Source organism: Charadrius vociferus, unplaced genomic scaffold (genome assembly GCF_000708025.1).
Source record: "Charadrius vociferus isolate BGI_N301 unplaced genomic scaffold, ASM70802v2 scaffold1434, whole genome shotgun sequence".
Classification (NCBI taxonomy): Eukaryota; Metazoa; Chordata; class Aves; order Charadriiformes; family Charadriidae; genus Charadrius; species Charadrius vociferus.
The window spans coordinates 180,573-201,700 of record NW_009647937.1 but is presented as its reverse complement, the minus strand read 5'-3'; the positions used below and the strand labels follow the sequence as shown (position 1 = coordinate 201,700).

The 21,128-nt window shown below is 44.6% G+C and overlaps 1 protein-coding gene across 1 annotated transcript in view; it reads right to left on the bottom strand.

Annotated features, from left to right (window-relative positions):
- GLG1 (golgi glycoprotein 1) overlaps positions 1 to 21,128 on the bottom strand; it is an 88,703-nt gene that overhangs the window by 20,654 nt on the left and 46,921 nt on the right. The window contains exons 4-8 of the mRNA XM_009883159.1: positions 17,351 to 17,566; positions 10,136 to 10,339; positions 9,413 to 9,484; positions 6,954 to 7,137; positions 4,887 to 5,101 (exon numbers count right to left, since the gene is read on the bottom strand). Of these exons, the coding sequence (XP_009881461.1) occupies positions 4,887 to 5,101; positions 6,954 to 7,137; positions 9,413 to 9,484; positions 10,136 to 10,339; positions 17,351 to 17,566 (891 nt within the window). The remainder of the gene's footprint in view (positions 1 to 4,886; positions 5,102 to 6,953; positions 7,138 to 9,412; positions 9,485 to 10,135; positions 10,340 to 17,350; positions 17,567 to 21,128) is intronic.

Here is a 21,128-nt window from a genome sequence, read left to right as displayed (position 1 = left end):
ATATTCAGGGGCGAAGCCCTAACATCACAGAACACAGAAAAGTTGAAAAACAACAACAACAAAAAAAAAGGCATCAGAGAACTGGAGAAAATACAAGCTAGAGCTGTTTCTCCAATAGGAGACTTGCAATCAAGAGGACAGACCACAGGCTGCCTGGGAGGAACACAGGATTTCCTGCCACTCGCTCTTGGCCAGAGTTGATTAGGCCCAGCCTCGGTTTCTGAGGGATGGCAGGCGGCTCAGAAGGGCGCTGCCTAGCAGGCACAAGCTGTTGATTCAAAAATTCTTGGGATGTTTTCACTAAAAAATAAGAATAATAAAACCAGAAGCCATTTATACGACTCTGACAGCGGTAAACCAGAAGCAAACAGGGGATCCAGTTCGTACCAGGGAGCCGTACCTTCCTCAGCAGAAGTGAGGAGCGGTAAGTCCTTCACAAACTTGGTAAGGATCAAAGCGAGGAGAAGAAGACGGGCGTTGTGCTGGCGCGCACGCACGCAGCCTGCACGGAGGGGCAATGCCCTGCACACGGCGTGCGGGGATCGCTTTCTGCCAGGTGTTTGCATATCGAAAGGGATCGAGTGTGATTGGTGGAATTACTCCCTTAAAGACAAATGGGTGAATTAAAACCTCAAACCTGACACTTTCTTACACACAGGGATGAAATACACCCGCCAGAGCATTATATAGGCAGGATTCTTCCTCAGGTCTCAATTTATGTGGTATTTGTGTTGTTATCCAGCGCACTGTGGCCTCTTCCACTCGGTACGACAGCTCGGAATCACCGAATCGTTATGGCTGGAAAAGACCTTTCAGATCACCTCCCCGATGCTCTGCCCCGTTTTGGGTACCACTGCGGGATTCCCAGTCCTGATCCTCAACCCATGCAAGACGTGCAGCAGCAAGCCAGCTGCCCTGACCGCAGGGACAAGGCAGTAATTTGGCAGCGGCGATAAAGGTGAAGGTTTTATAGGACTTTCCTCCCTCTCACAACAAACCCTTGCAGCTGAAAAGCAGCTGGATAACCTGTATAATCCTCTGAACTTTCACCCTGATGAGGAGCTAAACTAATAATTAGCTATCAATTTATTAGCTGTATTAGAAATCCAAAGCAGAAATATCTGCCCTTTTAGCAACGATTATAGTTTTACATGTTCAAGGGACTCAACAGAAAAATCAAAATGAGACCAGAGCAACACAAAAGCCACGTATTTGAAAAAAAAGTTTGCCAGCAGCTCCAGTATGAAATACCGCTTCCACTAAGCGACACCATAGGTGCTAGACACTGCCAGTACAGCTGTAGACCTGTTATAGGCTGATGCTCACAATTAAGGGACACCGATATCTGCTGTTTGATGACCTACAGCATCACAGACCCACGCTCCTACATGCAGCATCTCCATCTTCTGACAAATAACAATGATATTTGCAGAAGACCATTTAACGACTGGAACGTATCCAAGCTGTACATGCTTCCCCTGAGCAAAGAAGAGCTTGTTTTACACGGGAAGACGTGCTCCTGAAGTAGTATCTCATTCTGATGGTGGTGTGAATTTTTTTCTTGATAAAATGCATGCCCCCTATAGAAGTACATCAATTGTATAAGTAGATAGGAGCCCTGTCCTTTGCTTCATGAGATGGCAAAGCCAAACTGCAAACAGCCCTAAAGAAGGCACCTTGCTAGAGCGTTCCTGTGATGTGCTGGGGTGAGCAACGTACTTAAGCCTACGGTTAGGCAAGATAAGGCTGACCAAACACCCAGGAGTTATTTTGAACTTAGGCAGAACCATTTATGTTACAGAGAAAGCCATTGTTCCTCTACCAGTTACAGAACTTGGGTATTTTGAAAGTTTACCGATCAAAACCGAGACCAAAAAACCCACACAGCTCTTCCAACGTTTGGGTCTGGGCACACCTCTTGCTCAAAAGCATAGTTTATCGCGACTGCAGAGTCTCACACGCAAAATCATTCTGGTTGAGGTGTCACAAGAAATGAAAACTCTCAGATGAAGAAACTGGCGTATCAGAAGGTTTGAGAACACCTTTCATTGACAGTTTTAAGTACAAAGAAGCACCCATGTTCCTTGTGCAGGAAAGGCTACGAGCACATGCTCCTGCAGGAAAATAAAATCATGCAGGTTCTTTGGTTATGTTTCATTGTTTCGGGATTATTTTTCGTGTTGTTTTTGGCAGATGGGCAACCATCTTCCTTTCAAAAGGCAAGCAGAATTGGAGCAAACCTTGGCAGACAGGACAGTAAGTAAAACCAGATCTGAATTAGATGTTTTCCGTTCCAATTTCCTCAAGCACAAACAGTCTAGGCAAGTGTGTCTGGTTGGACAGCTTCTGCAATGAAGAATTTCAGGACTAGTCCTACTGCTTTGAGCTAGCCAAGAAATTAAAGTGCTGTATTAACATTACCTACTGATGCTACTAAAAGCACAGAGACACAAGTTTTTGACTGCCCAAAGCACTGCAGCAAGCTCTGCTGGGACAAGACCAAAGTGACCGGTTTTCCTCTTTTTCCACAGGTGATAAGGTAGAGATGCCACAGACCAGTAGTTCCACCACCAACAGCCACATCGAAGTTCAATCTGAGAGCATCAGCACTATGTTCCTGAAATAAGAATTGCCCAAGAACATCAGAAAGCAAGGACCAATGCGAGTCAGCTTTGGTCTAGTTGGACTTGGGCTGAAGCCATGTGGACCAAGCCAAGAAGTAAGCAAGCAGGAGATGGCCGAAGCAGCCATCCTATCTGCAGATGAGGAGCCACGGGAGGTACAAAGTCACAGCAGCTCTCACCAATGTTACACCGTAGACAAAAAACCCAAAACAAACCAGTCCATGCTCTTTGATGCAGTCTGCATACTAGTTTTTGGAAACCTCAACACAGGTCAACCTTTTCCCCACGAATGAGTTTGCCAAAGGAGCACTTCTGAGACCATCCACGTCTCAAACACCAAACTATACTGACATACGGCAACAACGAAGCTGGGAAATCAGCTTCAGAAAAGCATCAGTGGCTCAGCAGAAGCATACGTCAGAGGTGCTCTCTAGGTATTCAAAAGTCGCTCCTGCTACTATGAAGACCTCTAACTTGCCTTCTTCATGGCCTGTCACATGCGCCGGTCTCAGATGACAGGTGAGTTTGAGTCTCTTGCACAATCCACACAGTATCTGGAATATTCTCTTCCTTACAAAGATAATTCACCTACCATAGAAGGTAAAAGCAAGCGGCTCATTCTAACACAATAAATCAAAACAGAACAAAACCAGTGACAGCTGAGACAACCATTACCATTCACATACAAAAATATCAACAATAAATTATTTAGTACCTCAGAAGTCATGGGCAGCTATGTAATAGCACCATGCCAGCACTCAGGAGCCCACAGCATTGGAATGTTTATCCTATTCTTGCAATTATCTATTTCCTCTTGCCCATAAAAATACAGACAAACCAACCGTATTTTATAAAATCAACGCTTAATTTGCTCCTGCTGTCTTCTGCGCAGAGAAGAGAACATAGGCCGTTCAACTTGAAGGGGAATCATGGATAAGCCCCGCTGCTGCATCAACTTACCGCACAAAATAAAGCGGAAGCTTAAGCACAAGAGAACTGTAAACAAACCTATAGATTTCTACAGACGTTCATTTTCCCCAGAAGTCTGAAAACTCGTATCGCTTTTGGGGGTCCCCTGCCTTGACTTATGACTTGTTCTGAACACGCGCTTCATGATCTGCAAGTTATTCCCAAGATGAACTGATCTTCCGACAATTTGCAAATAATCCGGTTCTGAGGCAGCAAGTTCCATTTCATATTTAAACAGAAACAAGCACTCAGTTTTTCACGCTAACGTTGGGAAGCACAAGTCATGCACTACAGCTCACCGCAGAAATGACTCAAACTGTTCAGCTGCCGCACCAATACACCTGGTATTTATACAGAAATAAGCTTCATCACAAAAGCATCCTACGCCTTACAAAACTGTAACAGATATTAATTTATCTTTGAACAACATACACAAACTGGCAACATTTTGGGATCAGGCTTTAAGCTACATTTAAAGGGAAAATGGTCTACAGCAGTTCCATATACTGCAGGAGGAGCGTACATCTCCTCAAACTCCTGCATCAGCGCTAACACCCCCCTTAGCAATTTTTGGCATTGATGTCACTTCTCCAGGCTCATGGGTCATTAAAAGCAGGTGTTAAGTACAAAAACATAATATTACATTAAAAAGAACTAGTAAGTTTGAAAAACTATTAAATAATTGTTTTTAATTTAAAGAGACTACAAACACGATGCATCGGGTCCAAAATAGAGTTTAAAAAAGGCAAAAGAATCATCCCATTTTAAAGAGGTTTTCTGGAGAAGAACAACATTTTCTCCAGCGGCTGCAACGACAACGATGTGCAGCAGTACGTCGTACCTACCTGTCCCCGAAGTTCCATTTCCAGAGTTTATGCTGAATGAGATAGCAAAATCAAACTGAGTGGAAAGGTGCTTTGAGAAGATTTAGTGCTTTTCCAAGGACAGAGCATAGGGTGAAAGGGGAAGGAGAGGGAATGTTTTAACATTTCTTGCACCCAGGAGTGAATTCCATGACTGAGCTGCTGGAGAAGAACTACTGGAGATCCAGTACAAAATCCAGAGCAAAACAATCCAAAATGTGTTTTTTGAAGAGAAAAAATAAAAAAAAAGACATTAATAATGTGCTGCAAGATACACTTCATACCATGACAGTGACACAAGTGTCTCCATCATTCACCGGTAGCTGGCAGAGCCAGCAGAAGAATCTCCATCGCAAGGCGACACGTTAACGAATCAGCGCCTCTAACCAACTGAGCAACCGAGAAGCGAAGTGATAGAAAAGCCTCTTACTGCCTGCTGACAGTTCAGCCCCACGTTTCCCTTTTCGCCCCGCACGACTTTCATCAGGCAATGCAGGGTGCGACCCTTGCGGTGCAGGCCGGAGCAGTGGTGTTCGATCTCCCCTCGGCAGCTCAGGATGATTTCTGGGCTCAGCGAAAAGTCTTCCATCAGCATGCGCCGATAATCCAACATTTCACCCTGGCACTCGCTGCTCACTTGTCGACCTGAGCCAAGAGAAGACAATGTGATTTAGTATTCACGCTTAGCAGTGCCCTTCTTGACCTATGCTACTGTCATGTTGGAAGAACAAGGGTGGTGTCCATGCTCTGGACAACACCACGTGTGTGAGAGCAGACGTGCGGGGAATTAAACCAGTTATGGTAGGTCCCAGTGTTTAATCCAACCTGTAAGATAGCCACTCTACGGATTTAACACAAAGTTGAAAAAAAAAAAAAAAAGGGATTTCTGAAAGATTAGTAGAATCTTATTTTGGATTTCACATTACAGGAGATGCTTTTGAAGAACAGCTGAAGATGCTCAGTGGATCTGCAGTTCTGTGGTACAGGTCAGCTCTTCCCTGTACGCTCAAGGGCTCATTTTTCCACTGCAGAAACAGAAGTCACCTCTGGTAATTTACCAGCTTGATATGTAGTCGGGGGAGGAATTTGTCCAACAGCAGGTTAAACATTTTCTGAAGAAAAGGTTTCCTAGAGCAACAGCACATACTCGCTCAGGAAGCCAACAAAACAAAACAGAACATGGTACCAAGAGCATATACAGAGCGTCTAACAAACCAGCTGCAGTTGTACAGAAATATAGCTTTAATACATGCTTAGATCTGTTGTAAGCTTTCCTGCAGTCCCACGTAGACGGGTTTTTTGGAGTCAAAAGGAACCCGTTGGCTTTTTTGCGATGCGCCCCCCCCAGCCCTCTATCACAACCTATTCATACAAGGCCCCAGGCAACGGAGGTCCTATACCCCAAGAAGGGCTCCCAGGTGTTATAAAGAAAGACGTGGAGGTGTGCGGAATAATTAGCGTTCCTCTTGGGCTATGCTTTGTGCACCAGCCACACGCTGCAGGACCCGTTCCACCCTGCAAGTGGAAGTTAATAACCGCACAGCAATTTGCTGTGTGTAATTCAGGAAAGCACCTGCCCTACTGCAGGGAGAAGGAAAAAAAAAAAACCACCAAAACCCAAACCCGCAACTTTTCCACAAACAGGACACGGCATTTCCACATCAATCAAGAGCAACGAGTTCTGCAAACTCACAAATGCACAGATTGCTTATGGCGTTACAGCAGCCCTTCCCTCCTGCGCCAGGGGCATCGCAGCATGCAGCCCTGCTGCCGAATCAGAAACCGCCCAGCTGCATGCCAAGGGGAAAACCACACAGTTCTCCAGTGCAGATCTGAGAGGATATAACACGTCGGTTTACGTCTTACGGCAATTTCACAGAGAACCTCTAGCACGGTCCTGCTGCACAGGGCCTTCTAACGCTTTTTGGACAGGCACTGGCGTTAGGACATCTCCAGCTTATACTAACTTAAATGAACAATAGGAATATTTCTCACACTTACCTTCCTTCTATATAGGAAACACTACAGTTAGAGATACTAACGCTTTTACCCAAGCTACTGAACTGCAAGGAAAGAACATTACAACAGGCAGAGGGCTGAGTACCCCTGGCTTTCCCTGAGTCATTATAAACAGGTTCTCTACTCTCTGTTTTAACCTAATCGCATATTTAATGCTTACTACATAAAGGAGAAAAAAAAAGCGGCTTGAATTCACAGTGAATAGAAGGATTTGCCATTACACATCATCAGTCCAAGTGGGATTTGCTGTTCTGCATTTTCAATTTCTTGCCTACACAATAGGAGTCAGCGTTAGAGGTTTGCTCAGCTATTATCATCTTCCAAACAAGTGATGAAAGCATTAGGATGAGGAAACTTGCCTCTGAACCAAAGCTTGGGAAAGGTTTCTTAGAGAAGGGGACTGTAAAGACATGTTGAACTTGAAGGTCCAAGAGAAACATGAAATCAAGGTCCTACCCCTTAATCCAACCCCACTTACCTCTGTGCACAGCAGACTCTAAGCACATCAACAGATAGGAGAGCCTGGCTTCCCGAGAGCGGGGAAGGTTCTCCACGTTACAGCGGTATTTCTTCAGGTCGCTTTTACAGGACTTGGCCAGCGAGTAACTGACTTTGTAGTCTTGGGCGATGAGCTTCTGGCGGGTCGTCAGCGCATCACGACACTGCAGGAGACACATTGGGACGGCCGAATGAGCTTCCGCGCGCTGGCGGCGGAGCGCTAGACCGGCTGCTATTCAGTTTTCAAGTTGTGTTTCAAAAGACAACCGATGCTTTAAAATTCACGCGTTTAAGCTGGACTACGGTTAAATTTCATTTGTCTCATAGAAACCACGCAGTTAATGCACACTGAGGTCAACAGATCAAGGGTTTTAAAGGCAGCAGCTCTCCGCAGAGCGCTTCTTAAAACTGCACATTCATCCAGCTTTTTGTGAAGAGCTATGGCTGAGAGCGTGACTCATTCTCGGTAACTAGGATCAGTCGCTGACATTTATCCCAGCTGTGGTACATGCTCACCCCATGCCCTCAAGAAACAACTTTTTCCAGTCGCATTTACAAAACAGTGTGTTCTCTGGATTTGTTCTGCAACGTGCCCGACAGCTGACAGCAGATAAAGCGGTTTAACCATGGGAATTTCTAGCCATTTTCCACAAACAGCGAGGCTCACGAGGATGCACCGTGGCCAAACCCGAACCCAGCAGCTGCGAGAACAACCCTCTAAATTTCAGCCAAAAAAAAAAAAAAAAAAAGGGCCTGTAAAAACACTGCTACGCTTCGTAGCTTTTGGTTTAAATTGTACGAAAATTAAATCCAAGCGCAGCAGATAATTTAGAATAGCTCAAGCAAATTTGTCCATTCTCAGACCATTTGAAAGGAAGGAAAAGCGCGCATGTGTAGGGTGGGGAGAACAGGGAGCAATCTCGGCACAGGGAACAGAGAAGCCCTACAGCCCTCTCCCCTTCCTTACATCAGGTTTTTGACCTTCCCACACCTACTCAAGGACCTGGAAAATCCTGCTCCAAGATTTTCCCACCCCCTTTTTCACGCTCCCCATCTCTGTGCCACGACTTGGGACTGGACAGGCTTAAAAGCTCGGGACACAGGGAGACACAGGCTCACAGATACCTCATCCCCCAAAGCAGGGGAAGGTCGGGGAGAGCCGGGCAGCCCAGCCTGGCGAGCAGTTTTGGCTTACACAAAGCAAGCCACCCACTAGGCAGCTATTGTCGGCTACATGCGTATGCAGCAGCCGACGCCATCAGCAAAGAGGGACTTTTTACTGGGTAACAGCTTCTACAAAACTAATGACTTTGCAAATGGTCCAACCTCGGCAGCCACAAGAGTGAGAACTAGATTTTGTGTTCCTCCTGTTCTGCGAACTGCGCCCGCAGAGCATCCGCCCCTCTCTCCCTACCAAGCCGTCTGCTACAGCTTCGTCTAACCTCTCAGCACCTCATAGTCCCATCTTAGACAGCTGACCATGGAAAAGACCCCTCAAAAACACCCCCGCTGTCCCTGTACGACCAAAACCAGGTTAAACAGAAATAGCAGCCCATCTCAGTACCGCGCTTGTACAAAATGAAGCTTTGTTTCAAGCCCTCAGGGATCACTCTCTCAGTTTTGAATTTGTTAATTGGAACTAAGCTCGCAGATAGCTAATACATTTAAAGAAAAGGAAATGAGTCTGATCCCTCCAGGCCTCTGCATCGGGCTCCTTCAGCAGAGCTTCTCTGAAGAGGGCTTTACAGATATCCATCTTCGTATCCTTTCAGAGAGATGATATAATTCTATATAATCCCCAATACTACGATGCTGCTTTGGAAATCACTGAAGGCATTGCTGCCTTCCCAGAACGCCTACACCAATACAAACTCTGTTCAGGTCCGGCTTTCCAGAGCAACTTAATTTTGTCATTGAAAACAACATCTTCAGGAAAAATAAGGAAAACCTCAGTAACTGAACTGCACATCTTTCCCACAGAATTTGCTGCTTCGTAGTCAAACACTCATAGCCCTGAAAAGAGAAATGAAATGCACAGAGCTTCCTGTGCTGAGGCATTGGGGCATTTTGTTTCTAATCTGTAGGTTACGACAGCATTTACCCAAGGCTTACCACAGCATGCTGCGACTTCTACTTTAAACACACAGCGCTGCCACATGAGCTCCACGTCTACCTTTCCAAATTACCCAGCCAAAAGCTTTGATTTATTTAAATCCTTAACTTTAAAGGCTGTAACTTGAACACAATTAATTCAAACCATCAGCACGTAGCTGGAAACACAAACATATCAAAGTAAAAGCATCTGCTAAAGCAGTCGGTTATCCAACCACACAGATGATGGATTTTCCTCAACACTGGAAAAGAATAACGTGGCCTGGACTGACGAATGATCTGGCGATTTCCGCATTAAGGATTTGTCTCACTAAGACAGATACCTACCTTTTCACTCATTGATTCTTCAAACTTGTGATTAAAGAGGCACTTGTAGACTCGGCCTTCCCCAGCCTGAGTCTGTGAAACAGAACAGAAACATCTGCTATTAAAGATAAGACTTGCAATGCTTAACAAGCAGGCTAAACTACACCTCAAGAGATTTACTTTTTAAACTAGAAATATATTAAAGTTAATATTTCAAATGACAGGGATAGCTTCTATACTATAAAAATCTTTTAAATTTTATTGCATTAAAAAAATACCTGGTCACGTTCATCAGCCTTTTAGCGAGAAGCCGCTCAGCTGATACAAGCTAATTCAGAGGGAACAGTGCAGCTTTCCAGCTCATGGCTCCAGGGATAAGGAGTGCTGCGAGGAGAGTCAGACCAGGCTAACCTCGTGCAACAGCTTACCGCTGCAGAAGGGAGCACACACTTACCTTTGCTGCCTCCTCCCCGTTTGAGTTGTTCCACTCCCTGTCACACCAGCTCTGATGCCCATTAAACCATTTATGCTAATTCAGTTCATTAACCCACTAGCAATAAAGCTTGTTTGTTGGGTGAGTGAATTTAATACCGGATTTATTGCAGAATAACAGCTACAAGGTGTCTTTTCAGTATTACATGATCTTGCTCAGGCTCTGCTCTACTGTTCCATTCCTTCTTCTAATGGGGTTTTGGTTTTTTTAATGGATTACTGCAGAAGAAAAGGCAAGAGGAAACTACTCACATTTTCACAAAATCGCTCTCTATCATCTCGGCATGCAAAGTAGAGATGCCGGTCCAAGTGGAAGTCATCCGAAGACAGCTCAGCCACACGAAGAATTGCTTTCTTACACTGATCGGAAACCTGAACTCGAGGATCCGTCTCCTCCGCCTCTTTTACCAAGCCCTTTTCCAGGCAAGCCACCACCTCTCCTTGCGAGTGGGCATCCTACATGAGAAGAGCAAGACAAAAGCTGTAACCAACCACTGATATAATCCAGTCACCTGTGATTCTGGCTAAGCACCACATAAATTGAGCAACAAACAAACTTTATACACAACAGACTTTCGAAAGTTCAGCCTAAAGTGCATTTACATTCAGGGGAGGCAACAGTTAGCATCCCTACTATCCACACACTTTATACATCACCATCCTGCTGATGGTCACCGTGAAATCCGCCCCCCTCCAATGCTCTGGGTTTGTTTTAATGTGACTTAATGAGATTATCACTGCTTAGTCACACCGCTCAGAGCAGTTTACCAAAATGGCCAAATTATCTTTAATCTGACATAGCTCTCTTCGCACCATGGCAACAGCGAGCGAGAGCATCACATTAAGAACATACTTGGGGGAGAGAAAAAAAAAAATCATAGTTCCTCCATGCTGAGACAAACCTTCAGTTTGGGTGGTGATAATTAGGGATGCTAAAAAGGCCACAAAGGAGCTTTGACCAATGTAGGCTTCTCAATGCTAATTCCTCCATTAAGAGGATAAATTTAAAAAAAAAAAGCATTTGAGGGTAGATGAAGTCTTGGACAAAGCAGTTCTGGCCCAATACTGTACGCCACGTCTTCAGGCCTGCAGGACAGTGAACAACTTTGGACTGTCACCAGCAACTGCCAATAGATGTAGAGAGCCTACGCTTTTTATGAAAGCCCAGAAGAGGCAGGATGAAGCTGATCTAAGCTCCACTCAGCTTCCTACATCCTTTCTATGTGTTTAGAAAGAGAACTGTTCCCCCTATACCTCTGTAGAAGATCCGATTCCTCTAAAAACGAGAGCTCTTCTGAACCAGATCTCTCAAGGCTTCCGCAAGTTTTTCCGTGAAGACCACTTTAACTTACGCTGCTCTGGGATATTGCTACTAAATTTGTATCAGATTATTTGAAGTATAGAAGGCATGAAGATTTGCAAACATCTGAATCACTCAACCTGGCATTTACCGTAGCCGTTCTGCTCGCTCTGTCAAGTAGATTCACCCATTGCTGTTGCAGCGGCATGAGTGAGAGCAGTCTCCATAAAACATGACCATGACTATCCAAAGCCACGTAACTCTTCCAAACCTTTTTTGTTCTGACACGTCTCCTCAGGCAGGCAGCCTTCGATTCCCGTTTTAGCTCTGCTACACTTGGAGCACCAGCAGAATTGGCCGATTACAAAGTTGTCAACATAACCCAGAAGTATAATCAGTTTCAAAAGGGCTAAAAGTAGTTTTCCCCTTGAAAAAGAAAAACACAAACACACACCCCAAAACCACACATCCCAAACCTCCATATTTTGATTTGGTCTTTTCTTTGAGTGAGAACTGGCCAACTCCACATACTGGCCAGATATCAGTATCTTCCAAGAAGTGTAATTATTTATCAACAGTCCCTTTAGGACTGAACCCAAAAGGGATCTGAGGAATACTAGTTACTAGTACGCTCACCACATTACTTAAAATTGTTGTTTATCCATAACCACACCAAACACACACACTGTTCTGCAAATCCTCCTGGTCAGTCGCAGGCAGTAATTACAACTGAGGAGCTGGCAAGAATAAATGATCAAAAACAACCATATGTAGCAGTTTTTTGCTCCAGCCTAGGTGAAGTTGGAGCTGGGAGGCAAGGCAGGCCAAGATTATTCTCAATCACCTGCAGCCCCCCTCACAAGCCAGCAAGGAGGGCACATGACAAGCTCTTCCCGCTAGGAAAATCAGAAGCTCCCGGGTTTCTTGCAGCGTGGGTCTAGATTCCTGGGCGGAGTTATACTATATGAAATTAAACCTATTTTTAATAGCGTAGCAAAAGCGGATTTCTGGATGCTGGATGCTGAATGTTTACTGTTGCATTTCAGAGACACAACACGAAACGACTGATTTATTTCATTACTTCGCAAATACAATTTTTACACGCGGGTAGATCATCAGGCAGTGCTGGCTGCTCTGCTGCCCTGTACCACAGCAATTATAAAACATGTCAGACTTTACAGAAATAGAAACGCACACAAGCCAATGCCACTGGCTCCTGAAAGGCGCAGCCCTGCTCTTCCCTGCTACCTCCAAGCATTTACCTGCCTTCTTGGGATGCTGTTACTGTTCCTGTGCCCACCTGGCACTGTTTGGGGAGATTTACTGACCTGATCTGGGGTGTGTTTTCAGGCAGATGAGGTCCCCGGGGGCCAGTGCTGGCTAGTTAAGCCAGCTTAAGGAGGTCCTGACTCCTCATTTCTTCAAAAGTGCATGAAGGCAGCCACGCTACTGGCCAAACAGAGTACAGATGGGACTTTACAGATGAGACTTAGAGAAACGTCAATTCAAGCTTGAATTACAGGCTAACACCTACTGCATTTAAGATTGTACAGGGTTGTTCAGCCTGGAGAAGAGAAGGCTCCGAGAAGACCTCATAGCAGCTTTCCAGTATGTGAAGGGCACCTACAAGAAAGCTGGAGAAGGACTTTTTCCAAGGGCATGGAGTGATAGGACAAGGGGGAACGGCTTCAAACTGGAAGAGGGGGGGTGGGATTTAGATTAGATATTAGGAAGAATTTTTTCCCTGTGCGGGTGGTGAGCCCCTGGGGCAGGTCGCCCCGAGAAGCTGTGGCTGCCCCATCCCTGGAGGTGTTCAAGGCCAGGTTGGACGGGGCTTGGAGCAACCTGGGCTGGGGGGAGGTGGCCCTGCCCAGGGCAGGGGGTGGGACTGGGTGATCTTTAAGGCCCCTTCCAACCCAAACCATTCTATGATTCTATTGCAGATTGGAGGGGAAAACAAATGTGTGTACAGCTGCACTCAGCCATCTTTTTCTAAAGCAGCTGGCAAAAGTTTGAACAGGCTCGTCCTAAGGATGGCAGGACAGCTTTGACACACATTTGCGGTACCAGCATCACTTTGTGGCCCTACACCACACAGGGCTGCCTGTTCCCACCTGCACTCCGTGTGCCACCAGTCCTGCGGGGCCATCTCAGCTTCCGAGGCACCAAAGCCGAGGGTTGGCATCCCACGGCGTGAGCTCTCCCAGTCCTACTCCAGCACTGGCTGTCTGGGACATACAACCGTACCAATACCTGCTGCGGCATGAATGCCAACAAAGCTCTTCCTCTATTATAATCCTCTATTCTACCCCGTTGTCAGAAAAACTCCACCTTAGAGTTGAAGACCTAAGTTCACTCCACAAGTCAGGACTCCTCAAAATTGCTGCAGGGGCTGACAGAGTCTAGGTCTCATTTCTTCAGTGCAACACACTGAAATACAAGAGATTAGATCTAAAAACCACACACATTTCTTGGAATTGTTGCCTCACCACCACTATCAGTCTTAAGTGGAGAATTTTAACCAAAAGTTGCAAAGATCTGATAAACATACTAGATAATTATCTACTCTGGAGTGCCTTGAAACTCTGCATGGTTTTATGAAAAGATACGTTTAGATCCACAAAGGATACGAGCAGCTTTCCAATACTGTCCTACCGCATGTTGAGCCACCGAGAAATGGAACCAAGTTCTAAATGTGCCCGAGCAAACCCCCTTCAGCACAACGCTTTGGGAGATTTTAATTCCTATGACCGAGATTCAAACTCTGGGCACACAGCTTTAGGCCAAGACAGAATTTTAAAAACCTCATCCTTACTATTCCTTTTCCATCAACAATTCTTGTTTATTCTTCTGTCATTTGCAGGAGCGCCCCCAGAAAAGGCTTTATTCTGTCTGAAACCTGACATGCCTTGAGTTTGTGACTGTTGTAGCTGCAGACTTCCAGATAGAAGCTAGAGAAGTGAACAGATAAGAGTCAAGAGGAGACAGGAGCGGCAGGCAGGAGTGTAAAACATAACCCGTCTTATCGGCACAGCACCTTGCACTGAAGGGCTGTGCAGAGCTGCTGGAGCCAGAGCTGGCAGGCTATGGAAAACCACCGGGCAGATCTAGCCAAAATTCCAGTTTGGCACTCCACCTGGCTAACCCCGACACCGGGGTTATGGGGATGGCTCTCAGATTAGCTAATTCCCAGTACTTCAGCTGATAATACTACACTAGGTAAACAAAAACTGAGCTGAATGTTATCATCCCTTCCCATTTAGCCTCATCTCCCCCGAGTCCACTACTTCTATGAAACTATGGGAAGAGTGAGAGCAACTGTACTGGAAGCACTTAGGGGTGGAAAAAAAGCAAGAAAACAATGGTCCCCTGATGGGTCTTTTTTTAGGCATCTGAAACATACTATTATCTGGTAAAGTACTACAGCAGATGTGCAATTGACACTTCATTATGGCAAATACCAACTCCAGTTCCGACATCATGGCTAAATCCAGCATCTGGGCAACTATACACTGCCCACCAGTTTGATACGATGATCCTGGACATTACCAGGATCAGGAAAGCAGCTCAGGCAGTCCAAGAAGAAAAGCTCCACTGCAACTACCAATTTCAAATTGGATTCCTATTGCATGAAGACAAAGCAAGCTTTAAATACCAGGAGACCAAATTTGCTATTAAGCGCAACAGTCAACTGGAAAGGTGACTGAAACCACTATTAAACATTTCTCCATTAACTGAAAGACCAAAAAAAAAAAAAAAAAGACACAACACACTACCATCCCACAACACAGGCATATTACAAAGCTTAATGCTTTCAAATGAAACATCCCCAGCCTTTCTGCTTTATACAGCAAAATGAAGTCTACAGTCAGATTGAGATTTCTACGCTGAACTTTATTGCTCTTACAGACAAAAAAAAAAAAAAAAAAAGAGACGTGGAAAAGAAAGCACAGAAAACACCACATCAGAAGCAAGAAACCCAGCAGGAACAGAATTCCATTAGCAAGCAAGCTAAAACAAAAAAGGAAGCCTAGAAAACAGTTAGCTAGCAGAGGGGCTTCAAGAAGCAATGTAATTCCGGAATACCTACTGAAGCCCCTTTTACAGCTACCAAGGCCAGTTTATCCCAGTTACTACGATGAAGCTATCATACTCCACCTACTAGCCTCCGGTGCGGATGGAGTTAGCGGGCTAGCAGTGCTTATTTCCATAAAAAAAGAGAGAGATGAATCTCTTCTCCCCTCACCCTCCTCAGGTGTCCAGGTCCTATTTATTAAATTCACAGTTGCATTCAGTCACACAAAAGGGTCATGACTGTTTCTCTACAGGCAACTCTCAGAAGCTACAGCGTGGAAATAAAACCTGAACCAGCATCTGATGGGAGTAAATTAGATGAGATTTCTCCAAAGCAGAAAAGGGCTAGAACAGAACACCAACAAAAGAAATGCTTGCATAGCCATTTATAGCTGTTTCCATAGCAGTACAAAATACTTCAATTGCTCTAAGTGCCAAGGATGACAGCGTGACAAAAGAAATCCTATGACAGGCTGCGCCGCTCTCGCAAATCAAGGCAAAATATCCTGGGTTGGGTACCAAGAAAGTGAGGAATATGCATAAACCACACTAACCCCTGTAAAAGGTTGGGTAGCGACTCGCTTTGCCGGCCCGTAGAAACTTGGTGACCCAAAGTTTGCGTTGGTTTCCCCCTCCCAGATGCCCCTGACCTTGGCCCCCTCCGGCCACCCTCGCCCTTCAACCATCTTCACTTCTGCGACCAGCCCGGTGGGCTCTGCGCAGGTACGCACACAAGTCTGCCAGCGCTGGCTTCGCTTTAACTAGATGAGATTTGGCTCATGAAATCCACGCTACTGTACCCGGTGCTACCAGAAATATTTTAATTTATTTTAATTTGAGCAGGCCCACAGGTAATATGTAGACCTGACACCCAGGACTCTCGTTATTATACTTCTGATTCTATACTGACTGTTGAAAGCAACTTCTCATTTCACGAGGTCCTTCAGCCCAGGATTAGAAAGCCTTTACTTAAAGGGGAAAGCAAGTTACTCAGCTGCTACCAGTCTGAACCCGCCGGGCCCGCAAGTTCCCCCCACTTCTATGGTTGCTTTTGTTCTTGAAAGCAAGTCCTTATTTTTCTGCCTTCTGTTGTTCAGCTAAGTCTTCTGGAGTACACTAGCACTTCAATTTAACACAGTATGAATGTGAAGCTCCTTACAGCAGCAAACATTCTCAACCAACCATGAACTTCTTTTTTTTAATCAAAAAAGTGTATACTTTTTGTTAAATCTTTTTACCTCCTCATTAATAGCTGATTTAAGAGACTAATTCATAAAAACGTAAGAGCTATAATTTAAAAAGCACTGTAAAAAGATGATAATTTTAACTTCATCCCTAAACATATAAAATTACCATAAAAGAAGCCACTCATTCCTGCGGCGCTACATCATTGCTGCCTGCATTAGCTACGCTGAAGCGGACAGGGAAAGACAGTGCCTTGAAAATAACCCCACATCTAGTCCCCACGAACTTCTTCGCATCAAGCTCCACCTGAGTCTCACGTGGCAAAAGAACACCAATTTATTTAGTAAAACCAGTGCAGTATTAGTAAGTCTGTACTACTAAAATATGGCACCGGGTACTACGTGCCCTCCAACCGTTTTCAGGTGGGAAAGGGGAAGCCAACAGATAAAAAGCTCCAGATTCAGTCTATCAACCGCAGCCTGAGAAAGCAGAAAGGGTTATCGCACCTGGATAACCTTCCTGCAGCAGAGCAGAGCAGTCTGAAATAAACCCAACAATAGGTCTGCTTAAATCTGTTGTTTGGATTCAAGGTGTGGAGTCGAACCTGCCAAGAGCGTGATCAAAAAGACACCTACCTACCGGATCACCCGTGGGGCGGGAAGGGAAGGGAAGGGAAGACAAATGGAAGTCATCTCTGTGAAGAGCAGTCCCTCACAGAGAAACAAATGCCTATTTATTAAAAAGGAAGTCTACAGAATCAGGACATCACCCTTTTTAGACAAATTAGACATGCCATGTGTTTTCTCAGTTGCAAGTATGACAATAGCACTGTTGCAGAGTCTCCACATAACTTTCCTGAAGTGAATGACTTTTACAGCCTATTGACAATCTATGTGTTCTCTGGATACCTTTTCTCCGGGTCGAATGCTGCCACATTTCAGGAGATTGATGTCAGCCTTGCAGTCATCCATGAAGCCACAGATCAACCGATAATCGCTGAAGATAATGGCTGTCATTTTAGTGATGTACTGATGGCACTGGTATTCAGTGATGTTGCCTCTGTGATCCACCAAACATGACACCAAGAAGCCTTTACCAACTGGTTCGTCTGCACACTCCTTGATCTGTTAAAAAAAAAAAAAAAAAAAAAGGACAGTGGCTGCAGCTACTGAATTTAACCTTTTTTTTTTTAAAAAAAAAAAAAAAAATCCTCAAAGAAACTTGCATCTGTAGCTTCAAAATCTGCTGGCGAAGAAACCCTCTAGGCTTTAGTTTGATTTTCCGTAAGTCAGAATACTTGAAAATATTTCAGAAATGAGAAATACCTCATGTGTGCCAGCATCTGAAGAAAGCAAACGCAGCGACCTTGAGGATTATAAGCCCTCTTGCTCAATAATCATCTTTCATAATAATCACACGGAACCCCTGCAATCAAGTGGATTTGTAGGAAAACTGCTAGTTTGACAAACCTTTATTTAGAAAACTGAGCATATTACAGCATCACTAAATCATACTTGGACCCCCATTAGCCACCTGACCTCGCGCAATATAACATTGTGGCTAGAAGCAAGACTGATTCAAAAGGCAACACAATATTTATTGAACTGTTTATAACTTGCTGGAAGCTGAAAATTACTATAAAGGAAAAATCCTCATCAAATTCATTTTTATCAGGCTCTTATGGGAACTGATCGTTGGTACTAAACCATTTCACCCAGCAGTCTAAAAAAACAAAAATCAGAGCTAACAAAAGCTGATAGCTGTGTGGGGACTGGAAAAGCAGTGCACGCAAACAGACAGGTCCCCAGTATAAATCACAGCGTACGCTGCTCCGGGAAGCAGACAGTAAGGCCAAACCCGTCACCTTTGGAAGTAAAAGATGCAGGCAGTTTTGACAGTGAAAGTGGAGAAACACGGTTGCTTATCAGTTAAGGATGTTCCCTGAGGAGTATTTCGATAGGAGCAGTGCAATGCCTTGCTCCAAGAGATTACACAGACTCTTTTTAACCCTGGGAAGCCCGTGCTGAAATACTTGCCCGGTTCTGGAGTCCCCTGTTCAGGAGCACGCCGAGAACGGCAGCCGCGGTCACGCAGAAAGCCTGCTTGACAGCCAGACACTAAAGTTCAGTAGCGACAGTTTTTTCAAGCAATAGATACACGGGCTGACTTGATTACAGCAAAGATTTGCTCCTGTACGCACACTGAAGGGCTCATCGATCTAAAGGGAGATGTGCGGCAATCAATAACCCAGGCGGGTTCAGATACCAAGCAAGGGCAGCGCTAAGGGAACCATCTTATCGGTTCTCAAATACCAAGTTGGGATCTTTATACTGGGAATTTTAAAATACAGAGAGAGAGCTCTAGAAAGATATATTCTAATTCAGACAAGAATTAACCCGGGGCATGCTGTGACGGACTCACACAGGTCAGCATAGATGAATAAAACAGACCTCTCTCTGCCTCAGCTTATGAGACCATTACTTTCTAGGTAACAAACAAAACATGCATTATTTTAAACACCTATTTGAAGGCAGATGCAGGCTGGTAGAACATTTTGTATTTAATCTATATACCTATTAGAAAAACATAGTTACTAAGGTCAACATAATTGTTACAGACAAGGCATAAAATACATTTTGAAGGGAAAACACATACAATTCATTGCAGGGTGAAAGGGAGAGAGTTGAGCAAGCTTTCTCCCAGAAAGCTCCGTCTTCGGTTTGGCCCTACTTCAGCTCAAGTACCGGGAGCCAAACCAGCACACAACGGCAACATGCTGTTTTTGGAAGAGCCTGGCTTTGGAAACAGCCCCGGAGCTCCATGGCCTGAGCCAGGGAACTGCGTAAAAGACCAAGCGATCACGTTATTGCCTGGCCGCTTCTGAAGCGGCCACCGCTATCTGGTAGCCAACTATAATTCTACATTAAAACTATGGCCAGAACTTATAAAAAAATAAAATAAAATCACAACAGCTGAGAAAAAAGTTGAAATTTAAATCTGTATTTAGCTGATAAAACGAAAGGTGCACTTTTCAGCACATACCCAGTTGGGGGACTCAGCACTTCCCAAATGACTTTTACTAAAAATTACTTTTCTAGTTGTATTTTGTTCTCAGTACAAAGCAACGCTTAAAATCAGAGCTCTGTCACCCAGCAGGAAAACACCTACCTCTTAGCGGGAATTAAAGAAAAATATTAATAGGCTAATACCATACGTTAGCATTATAAGCCCCCTATATATTTTAGTTTTAAATAGTGTTGTAAAAATACCTTGAAAAAAATAGTGGAAAAGTTTATGCACCTGCCTCAGTATTAAATATTGGAAGATCAAGCACATGAGATTATTGTTCCTTATCCAACTTTTTTTTTTAAACTTAAAACCACTCTCCAAATGGCAAAATATCAGCTGTTCATGTCATCATTCACCACAATTTTAAGAGCAACACTGGTGGCTAATATACAGCTAAAATTCTATATACTCTTCCCACTGCTTTTAGACATCATATCCCAGATTTGGAGGGCATCATTTATAACAATGCCAGACTGTCACTGTATAAAATTGGTAATTGAACAGACTGTTAAAAGAGCATTTTCAAGAATGCCCTAGTTGTAAAAATTCTGCAGCAGCCATATGACATAAACTAGGAAAACATAATCTTTCCCATGATTGCAAAAAAGTGGGATTTAACAGATTTGGCAGCTTTTGCTTTTGGGAGCCACCAAACTCCAAACACAACGTAACCCTTTGATGCAAGCTCTTTTCCTTATACTGTTTAATATTCTAGTCTTCTTGTATTAACTATTTTCTTGATCTCTCCTTATATGAAATGATGGTTTCCCACTAATGCTATTCCTACAGCATCTCAGCTGGTGCCAAGAGGGGAAGCAAAACCCTGGTGGGCCATGACAGAAGAGCAATCGATTACCCCTCAACTACACAATAATTCCCAGACTTTTGGAGTCAGGCTGCTGTTGACAACCTCAGTTTCTTAAATCTTTGTGTGTTACTCTCAAATGAAAACTTTGTAAAGAATGGGGAACCACGTAGGCGATCCCATCAAAACATTGAGGACTTGGGGAACCCCTAATCTTAAACTTGCTCCGAGCACTGACATATTCACAGAATGGTTTGGGTTGGAAGGGACCTTAAAGATCATCCAGTCCCACCCCCCTGCCCTGGGCAGGGATACCTCCCACCAGCCCAGGTTGCTCCAAGCCCCGTCCAACCTGGCCTTGAACACCTCCAGGGATGGGGCAGCCACAGCTTCTCGGGGCAACCTGCCCCAGGGGATCACCACCCTCACAGTCAAGAATTTCTTCCTCAGATCTCATCTCAATCTCCCCTCTTCCAGTTTGAAGCCGTTCCCCCTTGTCCTATCACTACATGCCCTTGGAAAAAGTGCCTCTCCAGCTTGCCTGTAGGCCCCCTTCAGACACCTGTAAGGCCGTTATAAGGTCTCCCTGGAGCCTTCTCTTCCCCAGGCTGAACTATCCCAACAATCCCATATTCCTCATCTAATAAGCAAATCTGCACCACGGAAAGCTAGAGCTATAGAAAATAAACTGCCAACATGACCAGGAGTTGGGGACACAATCTGCTATTCATGCAACTGACTGCCGTTCAAGAAAGCCTCCTTTAAAAGCCACAAAGGGACCATCATCTAGAGCAAAGTGGGGTTTTTTGGTT